This window comes from Saccopteryx leptura, chromosome 3, assembly GCF_036850995.1.
Source record: "Saccopteryx leptura isolate mSacLep1 chromosome 3, mSacLep1_pri_phased_curated, whole genome shotgun sequence".
NCBI lineage: Eukaryota > Metazoa > Chordata > Mammalia > Chiroptera > Emballonuridae > Saccopteryx > Saccopteryx leptura.
The window spans coordinates 122,729,216-122,754,286 of record NC_089505.1 but is presented as its reverse complement, the minus strand read 5'-3'; the positions used below and the strand labels follow the sequence as shown (position 1 = coordinate 122,754,286).

At 53.6% G+C, this 25,071-nt stretch overlaps 1 protein-coding gene across 1 annotated transcript; it reads right to left on the bottom strand.

Annotated features, from left to right (window-relative positions):
- Nucleotides 1-1,317: 1,317 nt before the first annotated feature.
- SLC5A9 (solute carrier family 5 member 9) lies at nt 1,318-22,916 on the bottom strand. Its single transcript, XM_066376224.1, has 14 exons — nt 22,692-22,916; nt 20,618-20,689; nt 19,538-19,642; nt 19,057-19,221; nt 17,859-17,964; nt 16,957-17,037; nt 16,461-16,666; nt 16,118-16,253; nt 15,555-15,662; nt 13,483-13,633; nt 11,046-11,214; nt 9,366-9,581; nt 6,304-6,463; nt 1,318-2,876 (listed from the first exon to the last, which is right to left on the bottom strand). The coding sequence occupies exons 1-14, from the start codon at nt 22,845-22,847 to the stop codon at nt 2,668-2,670; spliced, it is 2,040 nt and encodes a 679-aa protein (XP_066232321.1). The 5' UTR covers nt 22,848-22,916; the 3' UTR covers nt 1,318-2,667.
- Nucleotides 22,917-25,071: the final 2,155 nt, after the last annotated feature.

Here is a 25,071-nt window from a genome sequence, read left to right as displayed (position 1 = left end):
CTTCCTGATTGTGTCATGATTTTCCTTCTGTGTTTTTTTGTTTTTGTTTTGTTTGTTTTTTTTACACAGACAGAGAGAGAGAGTCAGAGAGAGGGATAGATAGGGACAGACAGACAGGAACAGAGAGAGATGAGAAGCATCAATCATTAGTTTTTCGTTGCGACACCTTAGTTGTTCATTGATTGCTTTCTCATATGTGCCTTGACCCTGGGGCTACAGCAGACAGAGTAACCCCTTGCTTGAGCCAGAGACCTTGGGCTCAAGCTGGTGAGCTTTGCTCAAGCCAGATGAGCTTGTACTCAAGCTGGCGACCTCGGGGTCTCGAATCTGGGTCCTCCGCATCCCAGTCTGATGCTCTATCCACTGTGCCACTGCCTGGTCAAGCACTCTGTGTTTTGAATATTTAGTTTTCTCTACTAAGAATACTAAGAATACTGTTTCACTCATTCATTCATTCATTCATTCATTCATTTATTCATACATATTTCTCAGTACTCACCACATGCCAGGTACTGTTCTAGGTGATGGGGACTCAAAGAGGAGCTTAGGGGACAAGATGAATATTGATGAAATAATTAGCTATGTTGTTATTCTGATATTTTCTTTGAAGGCAAATTCAGTGGACCATGAGATTATGGGCTGGGTGCTGGGACTTATCTGCTCTGGGATGCAGGTGGCTATAGTAAGGTCAACACAGGAACAGTGTGGCTTCCCTTAGGATGTGCATGACCTTTTGTGCTGAGATGTGAGGAGTAAGCAGGAATTAAGTAGGCAAAGAGTGTAGGGAAGGAGAACACCACCCTTGCTGCGGTCCTAGTCAGTGTAACAGCATGCCAATGAATGTTTGGGTTAGAGGAGATGGGTCTGGGGCTCAGAGGACACTCAGCACAATAAAGGGACTGGGAAACTGGGGAGTGGACCACAAAATAGGGGGCTGGGGAGATGTGAGAGGCTCTGCGGGGGAGGGGACTGAGAACCACAGCAGGAGGGAGGTTGGAGACTGAAGACCTTTGGGAATTTTCATAGCAGGGCTGCTGAGGAGCTCTTGAAAACAGGAATGTTCAATATTTAATTCTAAATTGTGCTTCTGGGGTTTAAATTTCTCTCCTCCCCGGGCCTTTTGTGGTTCCTCACAAAAACTTGTGGTTTGGGAGAAAACCAGGGGAGAAAGCTGAGTTCCCGAGAAGGGTCACTAGGGGGTGAAGAGGAGAGCACAGCCACTTAATGTGACACCAATGAGGTCAAATGGTCAGTGGACACACATATTTGGAGGCAGCAGTGACAGGAGTTATTCATAGTATTGACTATACTTAAATCTCGAAGAACTAGAATTTTATTTGTATTTGATTTTGATGATTGATTAGTATAAGTGATAGTCAAAGGCAGCATTAAAGAGGATCCAGTGCAGCCTTGACAGAGAGAGAGATAAAAGAGGGGACGTTCTCATCTGTGTCTGGCAAGAGGACGGGGTTGTGGCTTTATTCTAGACACCTGAGACTCAGTGTGTAAACTCCAGTGGACGAGATTCCTCCCACCAGCTGGCTCCCCAAGTCACAACCCAGTCAGCCTCAAAGCACAGCCTGCAACACCATGGAGAATTATTTCAACATTCATCAAACACCTGTTACTTTCTGGGTACAAAGTCACTTGGGACTTGGTCCTGGATCCCTGCCCCTTGGAAGACACAGTCTCACTGGGAGACAGACCTCGCAATGCAGAGATCAGAGCTGCCACAGAAGCAAGCCCGGATAGTCTGGGAGCAGAAGTGGGAGGGACCTTGACCCAGTCTGGGGCATCAGGCAGCTTCCGGGAGGAGCGACAGCCAAGCGGGGTCATGGTGTTTTTCAGGTCAGGCCACTCCCGGCAGGCTCAGGGTGAGGGCACAGGCCCAGCTGCAGGCTCCTTAGCCGTCCATGCAGGACCTCATCAGGGCTTACCATTGAGCAGAGTAGCTTGTCTCCATTCCTCCTATTTTAACAATTTGTGTCTCTCCAACTGGACTCTCAGCTCCTCAAGGCCTTGGAGACTTGCACACGTGTGGATGTGAGAGCCAGAAGACAGAGTGAGTGGTGCCAAGGCGAGTGCTTTATCTCAGGGCTCCTTGCCCCACACATCATTGGTCACCATGGTTACATTCCACCTGGTGCCTCTCTCCTCTGGGTCTGAGGGCTGCCCTGTGGAGCCAGCCGTGGAAGAAGGGCCTTCTGGGTAGCTGCCTGCTGGAGATAGCTGACTGAGGACTGGGAACTGGAGATGCAGGGGAAGGAGCAGGGGCAGAAGGGTGAGCCACGATGCACGTGGACGTCCGCAACTTGCTTGCTATTCCTTTCCTTGTACCCTTCACTTTTTAACCTCAAGACACACGTTGAGTAACTGCTCCTGAGCAGACTCACCAGGAAGGTGAAACAGCACTGTGAGGTAGGGCTGTAAGGCAATGCAATGGAAGAGAGCTGGCGTCAGGAGACCGGTGTGAACCCTGCTGTGCGGCCCTGCGCAGGCTCAGTGCTCTCCCGGCTCCATTTCTGCACTGGGGTTCTCCCCAGGCACTCTCGCAGGCTCAGCCTCCGGTCTCCAGTTTGGACAGCAAGATGGGAGGAAAGTGGGTCTCCGTGGCCGGCCAGGCTGGGGCTGAGTCCATCTGTCTCAGCTGAAGCCGGATCTGTGCGGTCATGCAAAGTAGCCCCAGAGGAAGACGTTGATGGCCAGCAGCAGGACAGCATTGATGTTGCAGACCCGTCTCCAGAGCGGCTCCTCCTCAATGCTGGTCAGCTTCCGCTCCAGCGCAGCCTTCTCTGCTGGGCTCAGGGCTCGCTCCGGGGCCCCGGGGAGCCCACAGAACCAGCCCCAGAGCAGCTTTCCCCAGGATCTGCGAGGGGCTGAGGGACAAAAGTCAGAAAGGGGAGGGATGCAGGAGGGGAGACACAGGCAAGGTTGAAAAGGAGAGTGATGAGAGGGCAGGGGAGAGAGAGAGGGTGAGAAACCAAAGAAGGGAATGAGGTGTGCAGAGAGGAGTGGGTACAGAGCAATCAATGCAGCCCTTTCTACAGCCACAGATGGGCGCTGAGCTGGGGCTCTACCCTGAGCTCTGTCCCTGCGCACAGCATCCAGACAGCCATTGAAGAGAAGTACCGCAGTGGTGCGGGGGAGATGGTGTCTTAAGGGGTGAGGATAATGCTCTTCCTCTCAATTCAGATCACACGCCCCCCTGTGTGATGGCGCAGTGGGGAGCATTAGCCCACTCAGGAAGGAGGCAGCAGTTGAGCCGGACATACTGAGCTGGACAGACTGACGCGGAGCTGTGGGCAGGGTCCTGGGCTGGAAGTTGCATTCTGGGCCAGCGCTGCCATCGCCTGACTGAGGCCACATGCAAATCACTCACTCAACTTCTCTGAGCTGCAGGGTCTTTCCCTTCCAAACAGGTCAATGGAGTATGCCCTGTTCTGCAGGTTGTTTTATGCACTAAATGAGAGTGCAGATTTGACAGTACTTTAAAAGTTAGAATGGTGGAGCCGTGGGGAGAAGTTCCGGGGGAGGCAATGGTCTGAACATGCATGAGACTGCAGTGCAGACACAGGCTCCCCAGCGTGGAGAAGGGCCTCGCTCTGAGGTTAAAAGGGAGCACAACTCATTAAAAACCATGTTTAAAAGAGCTAATAAAATTTTTTCAAAAATTTTTTGATTAACAATATATTAAAATAAAATGCAAATAAAAATCATTTCACTGAGGTTGAACACAACCCATTGGAAATGCTTTATCTTAATGGCTTTGGAACCTGGTACTTGGTGAGTTCCACATGACTACAGAGTCAGGGATGAGAAGACTCCGGTGCCATGGAGTCTGCCCCCTCACTGTGCAGAGCAGGAAAAAGGCTCAGAGAGAAGAGAGAAGAAGCAACTTGCTTAAGGTCACACAGCCTCCGAGCTGCATGAAGAGCAATGATATGAATTCAGCTCTTTGACTGCCCTAAGTGTTATCATTTTACAAGCTGGTCCCGGCACGCTCTTTTGAGTCACTTAGGTAGTTATTGATGAACAATGACTCAATAAACCCAAACCTATCTGCAACCTGGGATAAATATACTTCTTTCAGATCTACTTTGCTGTCCTTAAATTTGTTTTTTAACTTCCTGTGTTTAGGACTCAAAACTATCTTGCCATTTCACTTTTTAATCTGAGTACAACACAGATGAGACTTCATCCACCTGCGGCCTTCTGAGAAGTGGGTGCTTCTTCCCTGTTTCCTTGGCAGGGAAGGGGCTCCGGCACATTATTGCACTTGCCCCTCCCTGCCCTTTCCCTCCTCCTAGTGGGTGGGAGGGGCTTCTCCCACTGAACTTGGCTGACTCAGCGCCTCCTTTGTCCATCTGGGGAGCAGGCCACCCAGAGGGGGCAGTCATTTCTCTGCTTCTCCAGAGACGGGCTCTGCCCTTGACATGGGGGCACCAGGTTGGGCTTTGAGTGGGGAGGGGATGAGCTGAGCCTCCCTCCTTCCTTTTGGGAGATATCTTCACGGCTTCTTCTCTCTCTGCTCTCTCTCTCAGGAGCTACCTCAACTGCAAAGAGCTGAGTGCTCAGAGGGCTGTTTCTATGCCATCAGTGTTATAGGGACCAAGTCCTCGTCCTTGCGATAATGTGATGAGAAGCAGTTTTGAGACCCCAGCGTTGAGTGTATGGACCACAAAGCTCAAAAAAGGGTACAGAGTTACGTTTTGCAAAGCAAAATGGGGGCAACTGACTAGACCAGGGTTGTGACGTTGAGCTTTGTTGGTGCTTTCTGGGATTTATTGAAGATTATGGATGGATAATTTTATTTTGTTTTGTTTTGTTGTTGTTTTTTTTATAGTGGACCACTGGCTTTTATCTGTGTACATTCATCAAGAAACTTGGAGTCTTAGATATTGGTGGAGCTCATATTCTGGAATTTTCTATGTCATTACCTTTAGGCCAGTGGCTGTTTCTCTAGAGTCAGAGCCCTAAGCAAAGGTGAAGGGCCTCAAGGAAGGTGGGAGGCTTTGCAGGCCCCGGGGGAGCACAGGACTCTTAGCACCTGGGAAAGGCAAGGGAGCTGAGGGACGCAGCTGCCAGCCGCGTGGGTCCAACAACCAGCGCTTTGATAACCTTATTTCTGCTTTAAACTGGCTGGAATTATTAAAAGTTGGGCACACCAGAAGCTGGGAACGAAACAGACACTTTTCGAGGCCCTGGTGGAGCTCTGTCCAGTCCAGGAGAAGAGGGCAGCCGCTGAAAGCACCCCACTCCCCCCAGGCACCGGCCTCATTGAGGACTTAACTTTCATTACAATTTTAACTCCCCAAGGGCAAGATAAATTGATCAGGGGCTTTAAATTGCAAACTGATTTAACATTTTTTACATTAATTTTTCCTTGGGGATTGTATACTTTGGGAAATCTCTATGTTATTATATCAGACTTTCTCAACACTGTTATTTAATCACACTGCAGGAAGATTATAACCACATTAGGTTTAAAACAGCTACATTATGTCTTATGTCAATTTTCCAACTATAGATCCTATGTGGTCTTGGAGTACATTTAGTTCATGTGCTATTGTAATACATTTAAGAACCTCCAGGGGGCAGTGTTGATATGGCCCCTCGGCAGCTCCAGGGGATACTCAGAGAAATGGTGGTTGGTCTGGAGGAACCTCAAACACACAGACAGTTCTGTATGGACACATGGCTGCTCTCTTCCTGTGAAGAATGGCCATGCTTTTGTGTGACTCCAGGCGGATCGTTAAGCCCAGTAGGAAATAAATAATAAAAGGGGGGGGGGGCCTGTTTCTCTGCCATACCTGATGTTTTCTTCCATGTGGTTGGAACTCAATTAGTGTAACACCCTTTGATTCTCTGCCCTTAGGTTCATTCAACCCAGGATTGGAGAAGGGACTTCCCTGCTGGTGGATGTGGGAAGGATAAAGAGGACATGCTTGGCCCCATCCCTCCCTCCTCCTCCTTGGCAGTGCTCACAGGGGTAGGTGATAATGGGTCCCTCTGTCTAATGCTGGGGTTCGGAATTAGAAAGTACACCTCCCTATGGATATAAACTAAAACTTCCCACCTGTACTTTACCAGTAACGAGGGCAATATTTTGGCTTCCATTTGCCTTACTTGTCTTTTTCCTCAAATAGTTTCATAGCCATGCAGGAAGGGAGCAAGGATATATTCTGGACTCCTGCAGAGATCCCATCCTCAGTGACCCCCAGCTGGGGTCTCTGGGGACCTGTGACCTAGTGTCTGACCCCATCACTGCTCTGTGATAGGCACCCCGGCACACCCTCAGCCTACCTGCATGCTGCTCCGGGCCCTGGCCGGAGCTCTCTGCCCCTCCGCCTCCTGCAGGGGGCTCCCCCGGTGGCAGCTCCGTTGTCCCTGCTGTGCCCCCGTGGGCTTCCTTCTCCAGCTCAGTGTGGGGGCAGTTCCGTGTCCACCACGTCAGGCGAGCGAGCTGGAGGGAAGGAAGACGCTATCCTGACTCACTTACCTCTGGAGGGAAGTCATGCTGTCCAGGAAGAGGGGCCCATGCTGGGAGGCTGTCAGAGCCCGGGGTGGGGGGTGGGAGGGTGCTGGAACCCACACAGAGCTGGGAGTCAGGGTCCTGCTATGAGCCGGACCACCACTTCCTTTGAAAATCTGCACTCCGGGAGCGCAAGCCAGGTGCTGAGAAACACCCAAGTCGGGTACAGCCCCTGACCTCATGGAGCTCGCAGAGAGGAATAAAGCCCAACAGGGGGAAGGCACCCCATGACTAAGGGCTTCCAAGGTCAGACCGAGGAGGTGATTTCTCTTAAAGAAACAATGCAATGGACGGTCACTGCAGACTGTAGGCACAGGGAAGAGGCTCCGTCCTGGGATTGAGAAAGATCCTCAGCATGGACTGAAGGGATCCAGCCCAGGGGCTGCTGAGCAAGTGAAGCAAGAAACGCGGTGGGGGGGGGGGGTCCCCGGCAGGGAGCAGTCACAGGAACTGCTGAGGAGTGAGATCTGCAGGCCGTGTGACTGGTTGAGCTGGGTGAGGGAGTCGGGAGTGGAAACATGGTCTCAGGTCCCTGCCTTGGGCCATCAGGTAGGTAGTGGTGCCCCTCACAGAGAGAGAGTGGGCAGGAGAAGGGTGGAACTTGTGAGTGAGAGAGAAAGACAGACAGTCGCACACACACACACACACACGGAAGTGGCTTGTGCATGTGCACATGTGATCATGAGCCTAAAGAGTCTGCAGGACCTCCCAGTGGAGATGTCCAGGTAAAGAGAAGCAAAACCTGAGCACCTGGACAGCTCGGGTGGCTTTTCTGCGCCTCCCTCTCTAGTGGCTCAAGAGAGAAGAACACAGCAGGTTCCCAGGCTGGTATCAGTTGGACCCAACCACGACTGCCTGAGCTGCTTCCCAACAAGGCTCCCCTCCCGCCCCGGCATATTGAACTAGGTACCCCCACCCCGTCCTGCCTCCGACCTCCTGTGTCCAGTGCTGCAGGGGTGGGGCCCTCTCCTGAGAGTGTCCACGGGGTATCCCACTGTGCCTGGTCTAGCAGAGCCTCCTGTGGGGTCATGAGAGCCTGGGCTGCTCTGTGCTTGTAAGAACCTCTCCGTAACCTTCGCTTTATACCCACCGTGGATCACTAGCAGCATATGGGTGGTGTTCCTTTAAGTCATGAGGAAGCAGTTGGATTTGGGGTTTGAATCATGGGAAGGGGGTTTTGGCTTGAGATAAAGAATTGAATTTCATCTTTATGCAGAAGGTTGTTGAATTTATGGCCATGGATAAGATAGCTCAGGGACAGTGTGGGGTGTCTAGGAAACAATATGTAAGGGGCAGGAAGAAAAAAACCCCATGAAGGCAAAAGAGAGATCAGAGGAATGGAAAAAAAAATCCTGGCGGGAGATATGTGATGGAAGTGAACAGGAGAGATGTCTTTGGGATGCAGAAGGCAGTCAGCAGTATCTGATTCTCCTCAGAATTCACTTAAGATGGAGAAGGGGCCACTGCTTTTGGCAACAAGAAGGCCGTAGGGAATCATGGTGAGAGCAGTTGCTGTGGGAGGTGGAACAGCAGCCAGACTGCAGCGGCTGGGAGGTGGGCGAGAGGTGGGGCATGGAGACCACTGTTTGCAAAGTTTGTTTTTGAGGGGCAGGGAGTGAGGAGGCATTAACTAGAGGAGAACAGGATCCAGCAGGGATATTTGATTGGGAAACACTTCAGCGTGGGTGAAAGAGCAGACAGTGGAGAAAGCGGAAGTTTCGTGCACTGGCGGGGAGATTGTTTCCGGAGTGAGTCTCTCTTGGCTCATCTGTAAATGAACGGCTTGTTGGTAGGAATTAGTGACACAAAGGGTGAAGAGTATTGCAAACTAATGCGCCACACAGGTGAGGGGTGTCAATACTGATATCCACCCGATGTTTCAGGGACCAGCGTCAGGCATGGGCTCTGCTAGGGGCTATATTGTGTCCCTCTTCCCAACTGCATGTGTTTAAGACCTAACTCCCAGTACTTCAGAGTGTGACTGTGTTTGGACAAGTGTATTTAAAGAGGTCATTACAGTTAAATGCAGTCTTTACGGTGGTCCTAATCCAATATGACTGGTGTCCTTGTAAGAAGAGGAGACTAGGACACAGACAGGCACAGGGGGAAGACCACTGAAGACAGGGAGGCCATCTGCAGGCCAAGGAGAGAGGCCTCAGAGGAAACAGCTCTAACACCATCATCTCAGACCTGTAGCCCCCAGAGTTGTGAGAAAATAAATTCCTACTGATTAAGTCCCTCAGCCAGTGGTACCTTGTTATGGCAGACAGAGCAAATGAATGCTATTTTGTTCTAAAAGAAAAAGCTTTCAAAAGACGGGGCCCCCCGTCCAAGGACTGCGAGCTCGTCCACAGGGCGAGTTGAGGACCCCAGCGAAGCTCTCACTCTGCCAGACTCCGCTGCTTTTCTCACACACTGTTTCCTGGCCACTCACCCACCCTGCTCATTCTTCTAGGTCCGCCTCAAAGTGACCCTGTCAGGGAACCCTCCCTGGCCCCCAGGGGTGACCGTCTCTCCTCTGTGCTCAGTCTGCCCTTTGAGGCTGGTCCTTCTGCACTTTCTCTTGGCAGAGCAACTGTTTGTGTGGGCACCCCTGTGGACAGTCACAGGCAGGGACCATTCATCTTTGTAACCTCAACACAAAGCCTAGCACACAGTAGGTGCTCACTGAGTAATTTTCCAATTGAATGAATTAACTTTCCGCCAGGAATGAATAACCCAATGAGCTCCCCACTCCCCAGGAGATCTGTAGGGCAGCAGGCAAGACTGTAACCCAGTGGAGTAAAACCGGTGGTGGGGGGCATGGGGGGCCCAGCACAAGCAGTCCACTTGCCTTTTCCTCGGGGAGAGGGGTTGTACAGAGGCTGACAGTGACGATGACGATGGCAGTGAGCCCGCAGAGGACGAGGGCAAAGTAGAGGTAGTGGAAGTCCCTGAGCACGGCCGGCCTCCGGTCCACCTCCCCACAGGCGGGGGCTGGGTACAGGAACTCCAGGACCATGCGCAGCAGCCCCACCACCAGGCCGCACATGAGGCCCCAGAAGGCTCCCTGTGGAGACAGGGTAGGCCAGCACCGGTGAGATCCAGGAGGGAGGCCCTGGGAAGCTAAAAGCCACTTTGCCTTTAAATCCCTACCTCTGGCTGGTGACAGTGTTTGCAGGTTTGTTGGAGAGAATTCCCCGTTTGTGCTGAGGCTTTGTCTGAACTTAAAGGTGGGCAGACTGGGGTGCTGGAGGGAACACAGGCTCTAGATTCAGACAGACCGGGATTTGTGCCCTGGCTCCAAGCCAGAACCTCACTGACTCAGTGTTCTTCTCATGTGCAATGATAGGAGAAATTAGTAAGTACTGAGTATAGATGCTTAACATTCAACTAGAATGGAATGTGATTTTGTAATAAGTAGGGAACACTAGGATCCCTGTTTCCAAATTTCTGTGATGATAAATCAGAAATTGGTATAAACATCTCCTTTTGGTTGCTTTCATTTTTTCCCTGTTTTTCTCTTTTTAAAAAAAAAACAAAAGAAAAGCTCCATTATACCCCATATGTTTTTAATAGCACTGTTCAACCCTAACCTGTACCTGTTTTCTGTATGTAAGAGTCATATGACTTGTGCTTTTAAAATCGAGATGCTAATCCTGATTCCAAACACTCTGGAATAAGCAGAAACATCCAGAGTTCAACCGAGTCTGGCTGTGTGCCGTGATCCCCAGCGGGGAGAGCAGACCTCTGCAAACAGAAGGCACCAGCGGCCACCTCGCTTCGCGGGCCGTTGGGAGAGGGGCCCTCTGATCGCCTTTGCAGTGACCTGACTCTCTCGTGTGGCTCCTGTGCAGTCGTGTCCATGATGTCCCTCCCCTCCCGGTGGTAGAGCCAGCAGATGTGGGCCTCTTCTAGTGCTCTGAGAAGTAACTGAGCTTACAGTCCTCCTATCCCAAGCTCCTTCCAGGCTTCTGTTAGGTTTCAGTGCAGTTTCATGAATGACACTTCATACACTTCATTTCATCATATTATTTGTTATATATATATATAAATATATTTGCCTTATAGTGTTAGAGATAAAACAAACCCTCGATTTCTTCTGGTCTGTTTTGGACTTTCACACACTGTTCCTTGTGTCTATAATACTCTTCCTTCTCCCATTAATCTGTTGTGTCTTGGCTCAGATGTTGCTTCCTCCAGGAAGGCTTCCCTGACCTCCTCCCAGGTATCCCATAGGTTAGGTGTTCCTGTTCTTTACTCTCCAACAGCCAACATTCTTTCTTTTTATTGCTTATTGAATTCTCATTCCTCCTGGGTAGGCCAGTGATGTCAGACCTGGATAAACCTTATCAATCATGGCATCCCAGCACCTTCACAATAAGATTGATAAATGTTTGTTGAGTGGATGAATGAATCTACATCTGATGCTATGGGTGGGGAGAGGGGCAGCCGGTTTGCCTGAGGTCACAGAGAGAGACCAGGTGATGGCCAGACCAGCCCTCCCGAACCTGTGGTGACCTGCTCTACTCACAGGCTCTGTGACCCTCTTGCAGAAGATGGCCAGCAGGAAGAGGGCGGTGACGGGCGGGGCCAGGTAGCTGGTAACGGACTGGATGTAGTCGAAGAGCTGGCCACTATTGGAGCTTTGGATGATGGGGATCCAGACGATGCTGACTATGACCAGGAACACGATAAACACCCTGCCAGGAGGGCACAGGGTGTGTGGGGAGCGCTCAGGGTGGCAGGGCGTGGGCGGGGTGGAGGGGATGCTTGGGGACCAGGAAGGTGGAGGGAGAGGAATGCATGGTGGCTGAGCCGGTGAATATTAGGAGACTGAAATCCCAAATGCTAAAATTCTAGAAATTTTGACTCCTAAAACCCCAGAATATCAGAATTCTAGACTCTAACAGACAAAGGATGTTTTAAGTAGATGTCTTCAAGGTCACATAGCCGACAGGCTCTTTATAAAGCAGGGGTCGGGAAGCTTTTTGGCTGAAAGAGCCATGAACACCACATATTTTAAAATGTAATTCCATGAGAGCCATACAATGACCTGTGTACATTATGCATTATCCAATAAAAATTTGGTGTTGTCCCAAAGGACAGCTGTGATTGGCTCCAGCCACCCGCAACCATGAACATGAGCGGTAGGAAATGGATTGTAATACATGAGAATGTTTTATATTTTTAACGTTATTATTATTTTTATTAAAGATTTGTCTGCAAGCCAGATGCAGCCATCAAAAGAGCCACATCTGGCTCGCGAGCCATAGGTTCCTGACCCCTGTTATGAAGGAATCTGTACCTTTAACCCCACCACCTACCTCAGTAAATGGCCTCTGGTCTTTGCTTGGGATCCCTTTCCTTCTCCGTTTCACCCAAACCCTGTGCAGGGCAGCCCCCAGACTTCAAGGACTTCTCCCTTCTCTAGGCTTCCCCAGCTCTAAGCCCCTCTCCTTCACATTGCCATTTAGCTCAGAGAAGAGGCTCCACCTTCATGTCACCCGCCCCCCCCCCCCCCTCAACTGATACTAGCTCAGGCACAGGTCTCCAAAACGCTCTCTATGTAAGATGTTGCAGGTGGGACCAGGTTGTTGAAAATTTTTTCTTAAATGTGCTGGGTGCAATAATGTACATGGCCAGAAGATGGCACTAAAACTCCACTGGTTAATGAAATAAGTGTCTAAAACTTGGCAGTTCAATGTGTAAGTATCAAATGTCTTTTAGAAATGTTTTTGCAAGAGCACTGGCTGGCTAGCTTGGTTAAGTTAGTGTCATCCTAATATACTAAGGTTTTGGGTTCAATCCCTCATCAGGGCACTTACAAGAATTAACCAATAAATGTGTAAGTGGAGCAAAAAATCAATGTCTCTCTAAAATCAATCAATAAATTTAAAAAATAGAAATGTCTGTGCTCATCTGTCCTCTCCTTTTCCTCCCATTTTCTCTCTCTCAGGCCTCACTAATGCACCCCAGTGGCCTCCCTCCCGCTCACCCTCGCCTCTTTGCACAGTCTGTCCTGCCTTCAGAGCCTTCTGGTCCCTGTGCGCAGGGTGGGTGCGCCCAGGAGCAGGCGGTGGGACTCTACTAGGCAGCCGTGGGCAGAAGGCATCGTGGTGGAAGGAACAGTGTATGCAAAGGTAGGGATATGGAAAAGAGCAAGTTATCTGAAAAGTACCATCTACCCAAAGGGGAAAATGGACGTATTAGTCCAGAAACCTGAGTTATAGAGCCTTAAATTATGAAGCAAAGATTTCAGAAAGGGCCGTTGAATTCTATGCAAGTCACAAATCCCCAGCCTAAGTCAGAAAAAAGAAATTTTAGCCACTAAATTATACCTGAAGTGCATAAAACTGGTACCTACAAGGTCAGGTTCAGATTCTTTAGCCTGGTGTTTAAGGCTCTGCATCTTTTGGAGACACACTTCCTGTAAACATCTTCACCAGTGCAGGTTCCTCACTGTATTTATTACCTGTGCTTCTGCCTTTCTCATTAAACTCTGCACACCCTCAGGGCAGGGCCACAGAAGTCCCCGTGGCCCCAGCACAAATGTATGATGCAGGTGGACACTCAGGGTGAGATTGGTGGAGTAAGTTAATAGCCTTTTTGTTATCCTGGGATAACAGCTGGTCCGAAAGACCCTGGGGGTGAGCGGCTTGCCAACGTTCTTCCCACTTGCATTGCTTTAATGCTGTGTCAGCTCCTCTCATTTCATCGATCAATTTCAAGAGAACGTTAAATAGACAGGAAAGAGATTTTATCCCCCTCCTTATTCTTGAGGGGGAGAAGTGGTCCAGAGCTGGGGAGGGACTTACCTGAGGTCATGTTGGAAATTGCGGCCAGAACCGGGAGGTATGACTGCCAGTCCTGGCCCAGGCCCAGCCACATCACCCCAGGGCTACCCAGGCGGGGAGGAGGGGAGAGGGCTTTGCCTACAGAGAGGGACTGGGGGAGGGCGGGCCGCGCACCTGCCCACCACCATCAGCTCCTGCTCTGTTGCCTTCCGGCGGAAGCGCTGCCACACGTCAATGGCGAAGAGGGTGCTGCTGCTGTTGAAGATGGAGGTGAGCGAGCTCATGAGGGCGGCCATGATCACGGCGATCATCAGGCCCCGCAGACCTGGGGAGAGAGGACGTCTCCGTGGACCACTGTCCCCTGAGGCTCTGCCAGGAGCCGCGGAGGCTGCAGCGCCCAGCAGAGCAGGAGTCTGGGGTGGGAAGGGGGGATGGAAAGGGGGGAGGGGAGGTGCTAGATGAGGTTCCCAGCCCACGCAGATAAGGAATCCAGGACAAGACACTGGGTTCTGCCCTCGCTCTGCCTCTGCCTTGCTCTGCGGCCGCGGTGGGGGTTGGAGGGAGTCATCTGCCCTCCCTGAGCCCGCTTCCTCAGTTACACCATTAAGGGGTGTGAGGCTCGGTGATCTCGATGGTTCTCTGCAGCCCTGACGTCTCAGTCTGGGTTTCAGAGCTTGCAGACACTTGCTTAGTGGGTCCCTGGTTGGGAGGAGGCTGACTGTCAATGATTATATTGATATGTTTACAAAGTTTTCCTTTTTTATTGACACTTGAGCCAGGCAACACCCTGGCCCGGGAAGAGGAAAGCCTCGGTTTGTTTCCTGGTTCTGCAAGTAACCAGTCGTGTGATCTTTGAACTGAGTCTTTTCTTTTGGGGCTGACTTTTCCTCCTGTAGCAAGAGAGGATGGGCCCCACTGATCCGTGGGGCCTCTGACTCTGATGACCAAGCCTCTAGAAAAATGACTGCTCATGCCTGGGGAGGGGACTCCCCACCCGGCCCGCCTCGGTCCTCTTTGCTCCCCCAGTGCCAATCTTTAACCTCCCTGTGCGTGTCACCCTGGAAGACTCATCGTGCCCCAGACCTACGCCAGCATCTTCCTCTGGGGCCTTCTGTTTCTCCCTTTGCTTAATACCATCTTTATGGTCTCCATACCAGACTCCTCAGGGGTATCCTAGACCCTCCTCTGCGGCGTCTCTGTCACAGCTGGGCCTCCCCTCCCCATCACCACTATTCCTTTGATTCATTACTTATTCTACTGGGTGAGGTGAGGGATAAATCAACTCATTGGCTTCCCTTAAACCTGCCTTTCTTTCTAGATCTTCAACCTCATAGTGTTGTATACCAAAACCTGGGGACCCCTGGGGATGCCTCTGTCTTTCTTGTCCTTTAAATGCAGTCAGTTATCAAGTCCCGCCAATTCTACCTTATAAATATCTTCTAAACATCTTTTCTCCATCTCTGAAGACACTGACCTGGTCCACACCACCATGCCCACTCCCCTGGACCACTGCACGCCCCTTGTTAATCATCCCCCTGCCGCCCTGAGGCTGACCCCTCCAGGCAGAGCGGTCCTTCTGAAACACAAATCCTATCGTGCATGCCGGCCTAAAACCCTCAGAGAGCCTCCGCTGCCCTCAGAGTGAAGGCGTGGCCATCACCTCTTCTCCACGATGGTTGTCCTCAGTCCTCTTGCATATGATCCCACACGGGGCCGCCTGCAGTTCAGACTTTGTGCCTCTCCCAGCCCTGGGCCTTTGCACAGGCAGCCCCTCCTCCCTGGGTGACATTTCCCATGCTCCTCTAGCTTTGTCTGCCTAAGCTGTTTCTCGAGTCCTCGCCTCTGAGAAAGCATCCCCAACATTCCTCCAAAGGGGGTCAGGTGCGTCTTTAGGGCTCCCTTAGTCCCACTGTGTCCTCACACTGGTCACATCGTATAGGAGCCTCTGCCAGCCTGGGTGCCCTGGAGACTAATGGAACCTAAGAACAGGAGCTGGCCCTTTGTCCCTGTGCCTCCAGGACCAGGGCACAGAGCAGTGCTTTATGGATGCCTGTGAGTGTGTGAGTGTGTGTGTGTGTGTGTGCGCGCGCGCGCATGCGTACAAGCACTGGGAGGGCTGTGGAGGTGGATGTTTTTATTCCCTCTTCCCATCCATGTCCATCTTTAATGCATTCCCACCTGGGTGGTGAGGATTGGAGGCGCTGGGAGGTAGGAGTGACGAGTGGCGTGGGGGACACAGGACTCACCGATGGGCATGAGAGCTATGACCAGCTTGGGGTAGGCGATGTTGGAACATCCCACTCGGGCCCCGCAGATTCTCTGGCAGATGTCAGGGTCCACGCAGCCCACCTCATCTGCAGAAACAGTGATGGCATTAGAGCAGGTCACCCTGTGCCTTCTCGGTGGGCCCAGGGTTTGCTTTCTGGCCCCATGGGGAAGTGTTCACAGGTAGTTCTGGCTGGGCCACAGGGTCAAGGGGCAGGTGGCGGTCTGGGTGCTACAGTTCAGCTCTCGCTGCTAAATTCCTCTACCATAGACTATCCTGCCGAGCTGATAGACCTGTTTAGGTGTTAGGCCTTATATCCTGATAAAAGACCAATATCCTTGGAAGGCACCAAGAATGCCTTGACTAGTTGTCCCCTTGTAAAGGGAAGCAGGATTTTAAAATAACAGCCAGATACACATTTTCCCACTGAAATAGTTGTTGTATATTTGGGTCACAAAGCCAACATACTAAATGTTCTTAATGAAAACTATGCACCGCCTGCCGGCTCTGGCCCGACAGCGCCAGAGGGAGCCCAGCTCTCACCTGGGTACAGGGCCCGGCTGATCATGCCCGGCATGACGATGAAGAACATGGGCAGCATCTTCAGGTAGCCGCCCAGCACTGAACCTCCCTTGGCATGGGACAGACTCTTGGCAGACAGAGACCTCTGCACAATGACCTGAAAAGGCACCCGTGGAGGTGAGGCATTTGGGCCGGACCAGGCTCAGCTCAGCCACACGTGAGCTCTGACATGGTCGCTGCCTGTGCCCCTGCAGCGGCCCCAGAACAAGTCCCAGCCCTCTGTGCATCCAGATGCCCCGTTTGCCCGCGGGGAGCTAGGCCCGGTGGTGGTGGTGGGCGGGGCCAAGCCTGGCTGGGGCATCACCTGGTCCGTGCACCAGCACCAGGTGGCCAGCACCGTGAGCCCGAAAATGAGGCCTGGCCAGGGGATGTCCCCGCTCAGGGGGTCCCGAAGCATGTGGAAGGCATCGGGCCGGGGGAGGTGACAGGTGGTGTTGGGGACTGTGACGTTAGGGACGGCCTGCCTGTACCGCTGCTCCAGGCCTGGGTACCAGCCCACCTCCTTAAAGCCTGTGGGAAGAGACAGCAGTGAGCAAAACAGCCCGGAGACCCCACGGGGCCTGTCACATGCCCCCAGCTCCCAGTCCCGGGGGGAGCCCCTGGGTTTGGAACTGCGATGGGACAGGGAAATGCGGGAGGGATGTGGTGCTCCTCTGGTTTGGTATGGAGAGAATCCTGCCCCTGGCCTGGGGGGACTGTGGTTCTGGGAAGTTCTGATCAAACCACGGAGGTAACAGCCAAAGCTAGATGAGAGAGGAGCTTAGGGGCAAGGTTGGGGTGCATTCAGTTCTCTTCCTTACCCAGAAACATGAGGACCAGGGCTCCCCCCACCATGATGACCGTCTGCAGAGCATCAGTGTAGATCACGGCCGTGAGGCCCCCTGGGAACCCAAGGAGAGGGCTCGTCAGTCAGCCAGCAAGGTTCCTCTCTGGGAGCCCGCCCTGTGCGTGGCCACCCTGGGGAGACCAGAGAACACACGGAGGCCCCTTAGCAGGTGGACTCCGGCCGCCTGCCTTTCCCTGCACTGCCTGCTCCCCTCTGTCCCCCTGTAGGGTGCAGGCTGGTCACAGTCACGGGTGCTCAGGCCCAGCTCTTTCCACTCCAACAGCCTCTGCCTGGGGTTGCCCTGCCACAGCTTGTGTTCAGGGTCCCAAGTCTATTCCCCTGGGAGCTGTAAGCTCCAACAGGAGTACCCCTCCCCCTCCCCAACACCCACTTAAATTCCCCATCCTCCCTGGTCAGCTTAGCCCGCGGTGAGTCTGCCCTGAGCCCACGTCCCAGGATGCCCAGGCCTGAGTGGGTGCTCTGGAGGCGGTAGGGGAAGGTGGGTTTGTGGCTTTTGTCGGAAGCAGCCCAGTGGCTCTGGTCCAGATGACAGTCCCTGCTACAGCAGGTCTTCCTCAGTACTCTGTGTCTCCTGTCTCCCTCCTGCTGGCTGTTTCCTCCTGTTCCTCCCTTTCTCTGTCACACTGTGTCTCTCAGCCTTTTCCTGTTTCCTTTGATCCTACTTCTCTGTCCATCTCTATCCCTGGCTCTCCCTGTTTCTCAGCCTCTGTGAGGGGCAGTTCTCTCCCTGCCTCTGGATGTCTCTGTCCTCCAGCCTGTCCCGCAGTCAGCAGCCTCCCTCCGCACCTACCTGCCCCGTCCCTAGGAGTCTGCTCCCCGTGCCTGCACCCCGACGCGACCTCCGCCTGGCCCTACCTGCGATGGTGTAGACGGCCGTCACCACCAGCAAGATCACTGTGGACAGGTAGAGGTTCCAGCCCAAGGCCATCTGGATGAAGAGGGCTCCAGAGAAGATGTCAGTCTGCAGAGACCCGGGCCAGGAAGTCACCCGGTGTGGCCCACAGGGGTGTCACCTGCCTCCTCAGCAATAGCAGCGGCTGTCAGCTCTCATCACGTGACACGGACAAGCCTTAAGTGCCCTGCCCGGGAGGATGGGTTTGACCTTGCCAGTGCTGAGCAGCCGTGGATATTTTAAAGCAAAAAAGTACCGCATGGAACTCAGAGACTGAGAACAAAGACACCTGGTGGCACCGTGAGGACAGCCATTAAGCCGAGAAGGGTGGTGGTGGGCGGTGCAGTGGGAGACGGAGGAAGTGAAGCAGGGAGCTGGTGTCAGGGAAGAGGCCTCTTGGGAGGAGACTGGGGTCCCAGAGGGTCCCTACCTGCTCGCTGACAGGGCAGAGGCCTGCTCAGCTGCCCGATGGGCCCAGGGCTGACCTGAGGGGCAGGAGCCCTGGTGCAGGGAACCTGAGGTTCTGAATATCACCCGTGTTTAGGTTTATTAGAGGAGGTGGGGCTGCATCCTTTGCCTGAGCTGGCTTAGCTTGTTTATAAGCGCTGGTGGAATAAGATGGCGTGTAGTTTTATCCAATCCTGGTCCTGCATGCTTCTGCTCCCTTCAGTGCGTGCTTGCCGACCCCATCCTATGGCTGTCATGAACCCATCACAGGGTTACAACATGGTGGCGTGGCAGGAGACCAGGACTAGTCATAGGACCCCAGCTTTAGTTCCAGTCCCAGGGCTGGCCCTCGGGGAGAATCATGTGACGTAGTTTGCTTTCTAGGGTTAGGTCAATAGAGAAGGAATAAGGACTTTTTTTAACTGTAACATTCTAGGCAATTAATGCATGGCACTAAATGCAGAATCAATTGCTGGAAGGATGAATGAATGAACTCTCAATTATTATGAGGTCTTTGGATGGAGGGACTGTCATTCACTCAACATTTGCCATTCATCTCTGATTACACACTGCGGAGGGAGAGCTTGCATTGAAGGTATGTGGATTTATTCTTCCTTTCTCTCACCCTCCCTTCCATCCGTCTATCCAACAAGCCCTGTCCTATCGTCAGCATTTTCAGAGAAACAAGACAGCCACACTGGGGTGAGTTCTCACCGAAATCTTGGTGAAGATGTAGAGGATGAGAGACAGCACAGACATGTACACCTGAATCCTCTGGCCCCCGAATCGCTTCCTCAGGTACTGCGGCATTGTGACAACACCGGCTGCAATGTACACGGGGACAAAGATCCAGCCGAGGGCCAGAAGCAGCCAGGTTGCCTGGGAGAGTGGGGAGAGGAAGGTTTTTGTGTCAGGATGCAAATAGAAGGGTGGTCTGCTACCGAGCATTGGTGCCACGCAGAGAGCCCTGAGCAGGGAGCCAGGGACCTGGGTCCTGATCGCAGTCCTGTGTGACCTCTGATGGGCCCACTGTCTCCTCAGGCTTTGGTTTTCTCATCTGTTAAATGGGTCCTCCATTCAGCATGCAGCCTCCCCAAGCCCAAATGCGGCTCCTCTCAGGGCTAGGGCCAGAGCTGGGCTGGGGTGGGTTCAGACCCCCGGTATTCCTGGGAAGCCTCCGGGGCAACTTCCTTACGTTCCATTCGAAGCCCCCTACAGCAAGGCCTCCGGCAGCTCCTGTCCCAGCCAGGCCGATGAACAAGCCGCTGCCCACATTGCTGGACATCAGAGATGCTCCGATCTGCAAGGCACAGGTGGGGTCAAATGTCAGGGGTCAATTTTGATCTGAATTAATCTGGAGTGAGGACCATAAGCTTCAGGAGCTGGGATGAGGCAGAGAGAGCAGGACCTGGACTTAGGAAATCTGAGATCAGAGGGAGGAGGGGACGTGGGGAGAGCAAAGAGAACGAGGGATGGAACTGACATTTATCAAGTGCCGACTGTATGCCAGGCACTGTGCTGGGTATTTTGTGTGTGCCGATACACTTCATCTCCCCAGAGGTTTGGAGGGATGAGTATTAATCTTTCCAATTTACAAAGAATGGAATTAATGTCAGGAAACATAAGGACACTCACTCCAGGCCACCTAGTGCGGGGAAGAAGGGAAGCCGTAGGGAGCGGGTCCACGTAGGGAGGAGAAAGCCCTGACCAGGCCATAGATCTAAGCCCCACAGAGCCTAGGGGGTTAAAATGGAGGAGGGGAGAAATAAACACTGGCCCGATGGAAGAGCCTGGGTCCCAAAGGTCTCAGAATCGACTCCTTGGGGTTGTTGGGATTTTATGTCCATGATTTCTCTCATTTAACTGCTTTTCAGTATTAAACTGATATGTCACCTTCTCAAGAAAACCTTTGCTAATCCCACTTGCACTGTCTGGAGGCCGGAGGCTTTCTGCAAGCGCTCACAGGCCCCTCTGCTCCCCTCTAGCTCAGCCGTGATCACGTTGTTCACGAGTCTGTCTGCCCAGCTCAGCTCGGCTTCTGAGGGACGGCACTGTCCTGGGTCATCTCTGTGAGGCCAGCCTGCAGCCCGTTAGAAGGTGCCCGGTGGATGCTTGTCCAAGGTGTACGTTTGCTCGGGCAGCAGGTGCGCTGGGAATGAGAGAAGGAGCCCAGAGCCAGGAAGCCCACTTAGGGTGCTGTTCCCTTCGTCCAGGCAGGAGAAGATGCGACAAGAACTTGGATGTGGGAGAAGGGAAAGGAGGAATGTCCACTCACCGGCCACCAGCTCATGGACCTCCCCGCCAGGAAATAGCCACCGATGGTCCCCCGGCTTGCACGAATGGATGACTGGAAAGGAAGTGGCCAGCGGTGAGGTTTTCCCAAGGCTCCCCCACTGCTGCCCTCACCCAGGCTCCCCGCCCCTCAGCACAGGCACTGCGAGGGCGCAGAGGTTGAGAGCTGAGGCAGGCATTTCACCATCTTTACTCTATGTGTCCTTGGGGGCGGTCACCGCCTCTCTCTGGGCCTCACTGCTTGTCTCCCAGAACTGGTGTGAAGAGCGAGGAGCTGAGGGGGATACAAAGCCTCCTGGGCACAGTGCTGCCCAGGCGTACGAGATCATGGTCAGTGTGCACGGCAGCCCCTGCCCTTCCCTCCGTCCGAGCGTCCAAGCCTCGTTTCAGGAAATGAGCTGCTATCTCCTCCTCCGTGCAGGCCTCCTCACTAGGGGCTGCACTTCTGACGGTGGGACTTCAGGCCCCAGGCAGAGCTTTGCTATGACTCTGTTCCCGGGGGCTTCTCCTGCCCTGTCCTGAAGTCAGTCCGCACCACTGAGGCTTATCCGGGACCCTGGGACAGACCCTGTCCAGCACCAGTGGGTGGTCAGTTAGTGGCCTGTTTGGGGGACTGCTCTGGAGAAGGAGAGTGGGGAGTTGCAGAACCTTCTCTGGGGCGCAGGGTGGGGGCAGGGCAGTGGGGAGGGGAGGATAAACTGAAAGCCCTCAGTAAGATGCAGAAGCCAACAGGGCTCTGCCTGGGTGTGGAGATGGGGGGGGGGCAGATGTGAAGCTTCTCTTCCCCAAGGAAAAGCAATTCCTCAGCCACTGGGCAGCGATCAGTGTGTGGTGTGTGCGGGGTGGGGCGGGGCTGGTGCTCCTTAAACCTTCCCTTGAACTTTCCAGTGTCACCTCTAGTCTTCGGGGAGCCAGAAGAGCAGAAAGAATTAATTTCATAGATGAGGACAGTAAGAATTAATTTCATAGATGAGGACAGTGAGGCCCACAGACAGGGAGCGACTCATCCAAAGTCCCCCGGGAGCTGGTGCTCCTCACAGCTGGCCGCGTCCCCGGGAGCTGGTGCTCCTCACAGCTGGCCGCGTCCCCGGGAGCTGGTGCTCCTCACAGCTGGCTGCGTCCCTGGGAGCTGGGGATCATCTGTTCGTCCACTTCTTCCTCACACCAGCCCTGGGAGGCAGGGCTGTTCTCCCCACTTTACAGATGAGGAAACCAAGGTCCGGAGGGTTCCTGCCCTTGCCACAGCCTGGTAAGTGACTAGTTGGGATTCTTGTCACTGTCTCCCTTGCAACAGAGTCTAAAGGTGATGGTGTTTCTCCTGAGTACTTCCGTGATAACAGCAGCCAGCTATAGTGTGCTGGGCCCTGTGCCAGACGCGTGCTTTCGTCATGTTGCTGAATGGACGTGACCACTCCACAGGGTCGTCCTTATTCCCACTGTTCAGAGAAGCTTCGTATGTTCCCAGGGCCACGCCTCCCTAACTGTTGGGTCTGGGACCGGAACTCAGGGCTCGCTGACCTGGCCCTGCTCCCTGGCACGGAGGCCTCAGTGAACAATGGAGAACAGAAGGACCTTGGGATCCGCCTGGCTCCCTTCCGTGAACACAGGTGCCCCAGCTCCTTTAGAAAGCACTGCTCCTTGCCAAGACACTATGGAGCAGAGGGTGAGGTAGGCCAGGAGTCAGCATCCGCCGAGCTGGGGACCTCGGCAGTGTGAGGAGGGAAGGACAGCATGGGAACTTGGGGTGGTCAGGGATGGGTGGGGCCAAGGGCAGCTGGTGCACAGGGACAGGGATCCAGGAGGTGGGGCGCAGGCCTGGCCTGCCTCTGGCTCGCTGTGTGACCTCAGGCAAGTCACACCCCTCTCTGGGCTGCAGTCTGCCCATGTAGGAAAGCAGGGATTGGTGAGGGTAATTCACGAAGGCCCTTTTACCCAGCCCTGTGCTTCCCTGACCCTCCTTCCTTCTGCCCACCCTGCCCACTCCGGCTCCACAGCCAGCCGGGGATGAGAGTGAGCCTCCGCCTCCCCTGCCAGGCCCCAACCTCCGGGAGACTCACCCAGACCCCCACGCCGATGACGAAGATGAAGTAAACAACCAGGACCCCGATGTCGTAGGCATGCAGGCTGGCTCCCGGGCCCAGTGCCGAGCGCGGAGCTGTCGCAGTTCTGACCCCGTTTCCCAGCGCTCCAGGCCCCACCGCTGCCAGCGCCATGCTCGTCTGCCGGAGTCGCTCACCTCCAGGCTGGACTTTGAGGCACTCCTGGGCTTTATTCCTTTCCTTTAATGATTAAACAGCCCCGAGTGCATCAGCTGCTGAGAAAGCTCTGGGCACCTCTGGCCACTGGCATGCAAAGTCCTGGCCACCCTTTTCTCCTGACTGCCACCCTCACCCTCTGCAGGAGCCTCTCCTTTTCCCTGCCCCCACTACACACACACGCGTACATGCATATCATCATCCCCAGGGGAGAAGGCGGAAGGGGAAAGAGCAGAGACTTGGAACCCTGTATCTGGGAAGAACTTTAGAAGTCAAGGTGTCAAGCTCTTGCTAGTGTGAAGGGGAAACTGAGGCCCAGGGACGGTTGGGTCACACAGGGAAGTAAAGGCAGAGCTGAGCCTTGATCCAGGTTTCTTAGTGGTCGTTACTATCCAATGTCGCTCCTGCCCAGTGGGAGGAGGCCAGAGAGAAGTCACCCTGGCGAAGCAACCACCCCTCACACGGTGCTACCTCCAACCCACCCAGGCATCCCCTTCCCTTTATCTTCAGTGCGGGAAACTGAAGCCTGGTAAGAGATATGTTTATTCCAGCCCGAGTAGGGCTAGAATTCCCATCTCCTCGGTCGGCGCCCCTGCCCCGAGCTGTGACAATGGGCGCTCCAGAAAAGAAGCCAGCATGCCTGCTGTCCAGTCACCTGCAGGGTGTCCTGGGCAGGCTGCTAAGTGACTCTGAACTTGGTGTCTTAGGTCGGCATGGTCTAGACCAGGGGTCCCCAAACTACGGCCCGCGGGCCGCATGCGGTCCCCTGAGGCCATTTATCTGGCCCCCGCCGCACTTCCGGAAGGGGCACCTCTTTCATTGGTGGTCAGCGAGAGGAGCACATTGACCATCTCATTAGCCAAAAGCAGGCCCATAGTTCCCACTGAAATACTGGTCAGTTTGTTGATTTAAATTTACATGTTCTTTATTTTAAATATTGTATTTGTTCCCGTTTTGTTTTTTTACTTTAAAATAAGATATGTGCAGTGTGCATCGGGCTTTGTTCATAGTTTTTTTTATAGTCCGGCCCTCCAACGGTCTGAGGGACAGTGAACTGGCCCCCTGTGTAAAAAGTTTGGGGACCCCTGGTCTAGACCCTGCCTGCTTCTCAGTGTCAGTGAATGACTTCCTCCTACGACCCCCCAAAGGATGGACCTACCCTGGCCCTCGGGGTTCAACTGTCCATGTACCCAGTCCCTCAACCCCATCCTCACAGATGCCTGTGGCTGAGCTCCGACCCCTGTGCGGTTTACCACACCCTAAACCAGCAGGTGTGGTCCCTCAGCAGCCATGCCTGTCTGTCAGCCAACCGGGCGACTCAGCACCCAGAGCCCAGGAAGTGCCAGGAGGGAGCACGAAAGGCTTTGACATCGATGGAAGAGATATTGCAAAGCCTATGCCAAAGCCCCGGCCCTGGCTGTATCGGGGAGCCCTGAGCCTCCCCCCCCCACCCCCAGCGCCTGTCCGTGGTTGCTTCACCCTGAGCCTTGGTGTTTACCCTGAGCCCCAGCTCACAACAAACCAGGAACAGCTCGGCAGCAGGAAGGAGGCTGAGAGCGGCAGGGCCGTTCAGGGACAGCAGGAGAACGGCCATGGTGGCCAGACGGTGCACCCAACGTCATCAAACCAGGAAACTCAGAAAGAAGGACGCAAAAGACAAGCCAAATGGGGCGAACAGACCTACAGATTAGGCTCCATTGGCCCTCAACGAGGGGCGTTCTTGAACAGCAGCTGAGACTGAAACGCACTGACCCAGCATCACTGAGGAAACATTACAGTCTGAGCATCGGGGACTTTCTGTTTAGGGGCACGGGTTATGACATCCAGGCGGAAGAGTTTTACTCCAAATGGTCTAGCATTTTAGGCAGGTGTTGGCAGTGAAGAACGAGGCCTCAGTTATCCTCTCGGAGAACTCCCGAGACGAAAGGGCCCTCATGTTGTTGTTCTTTCCTTGGGTGAGCACCTGCGTGCACCTGCTCTGTGAGGCACACACCATCAGATGTGCAGTGGGGCCCAGCCCAGCAGGAAGCCAGGTGGCCACACAGAACAGGCCCTTCAGCACATAGTAGGTCAACATCCATCCACCTCTCTCCTCCTAGTTGAGGCGCTCAGATAAGGAGGCACAAAGTCCATTTGAGGATGGCAGGGCTGAGAGGGCAGGGGGCTCACTGGGCAGCCTTCT

Excerpts from the sequence above, each read along its gene's own strand:
- SLC5A9 (XM_066376224.1), bottom strand. The coding sequence starts at position 22,847 with ATGGCGCTGGCAGCGGTGGGGCCTGGAGCGCTGGGAAACGGGGTCAGA. Across the intron at positions 17,038-17,858 it reads GGCCGTCTACACCATCGCAG|GGGGCCTCACGGCCGTGATC; the intron begins GTAGGGCCAGGC and ends TTGGGTTCCCAG. Across the intron at positions 16,254-16,460 it reads GGTGCTGGTGCACGGACCAG|GTCATTGTGCAGAGGTCTCT; the intron begins GTGATGCCCCAG and ends GTGCCTTTTCAG.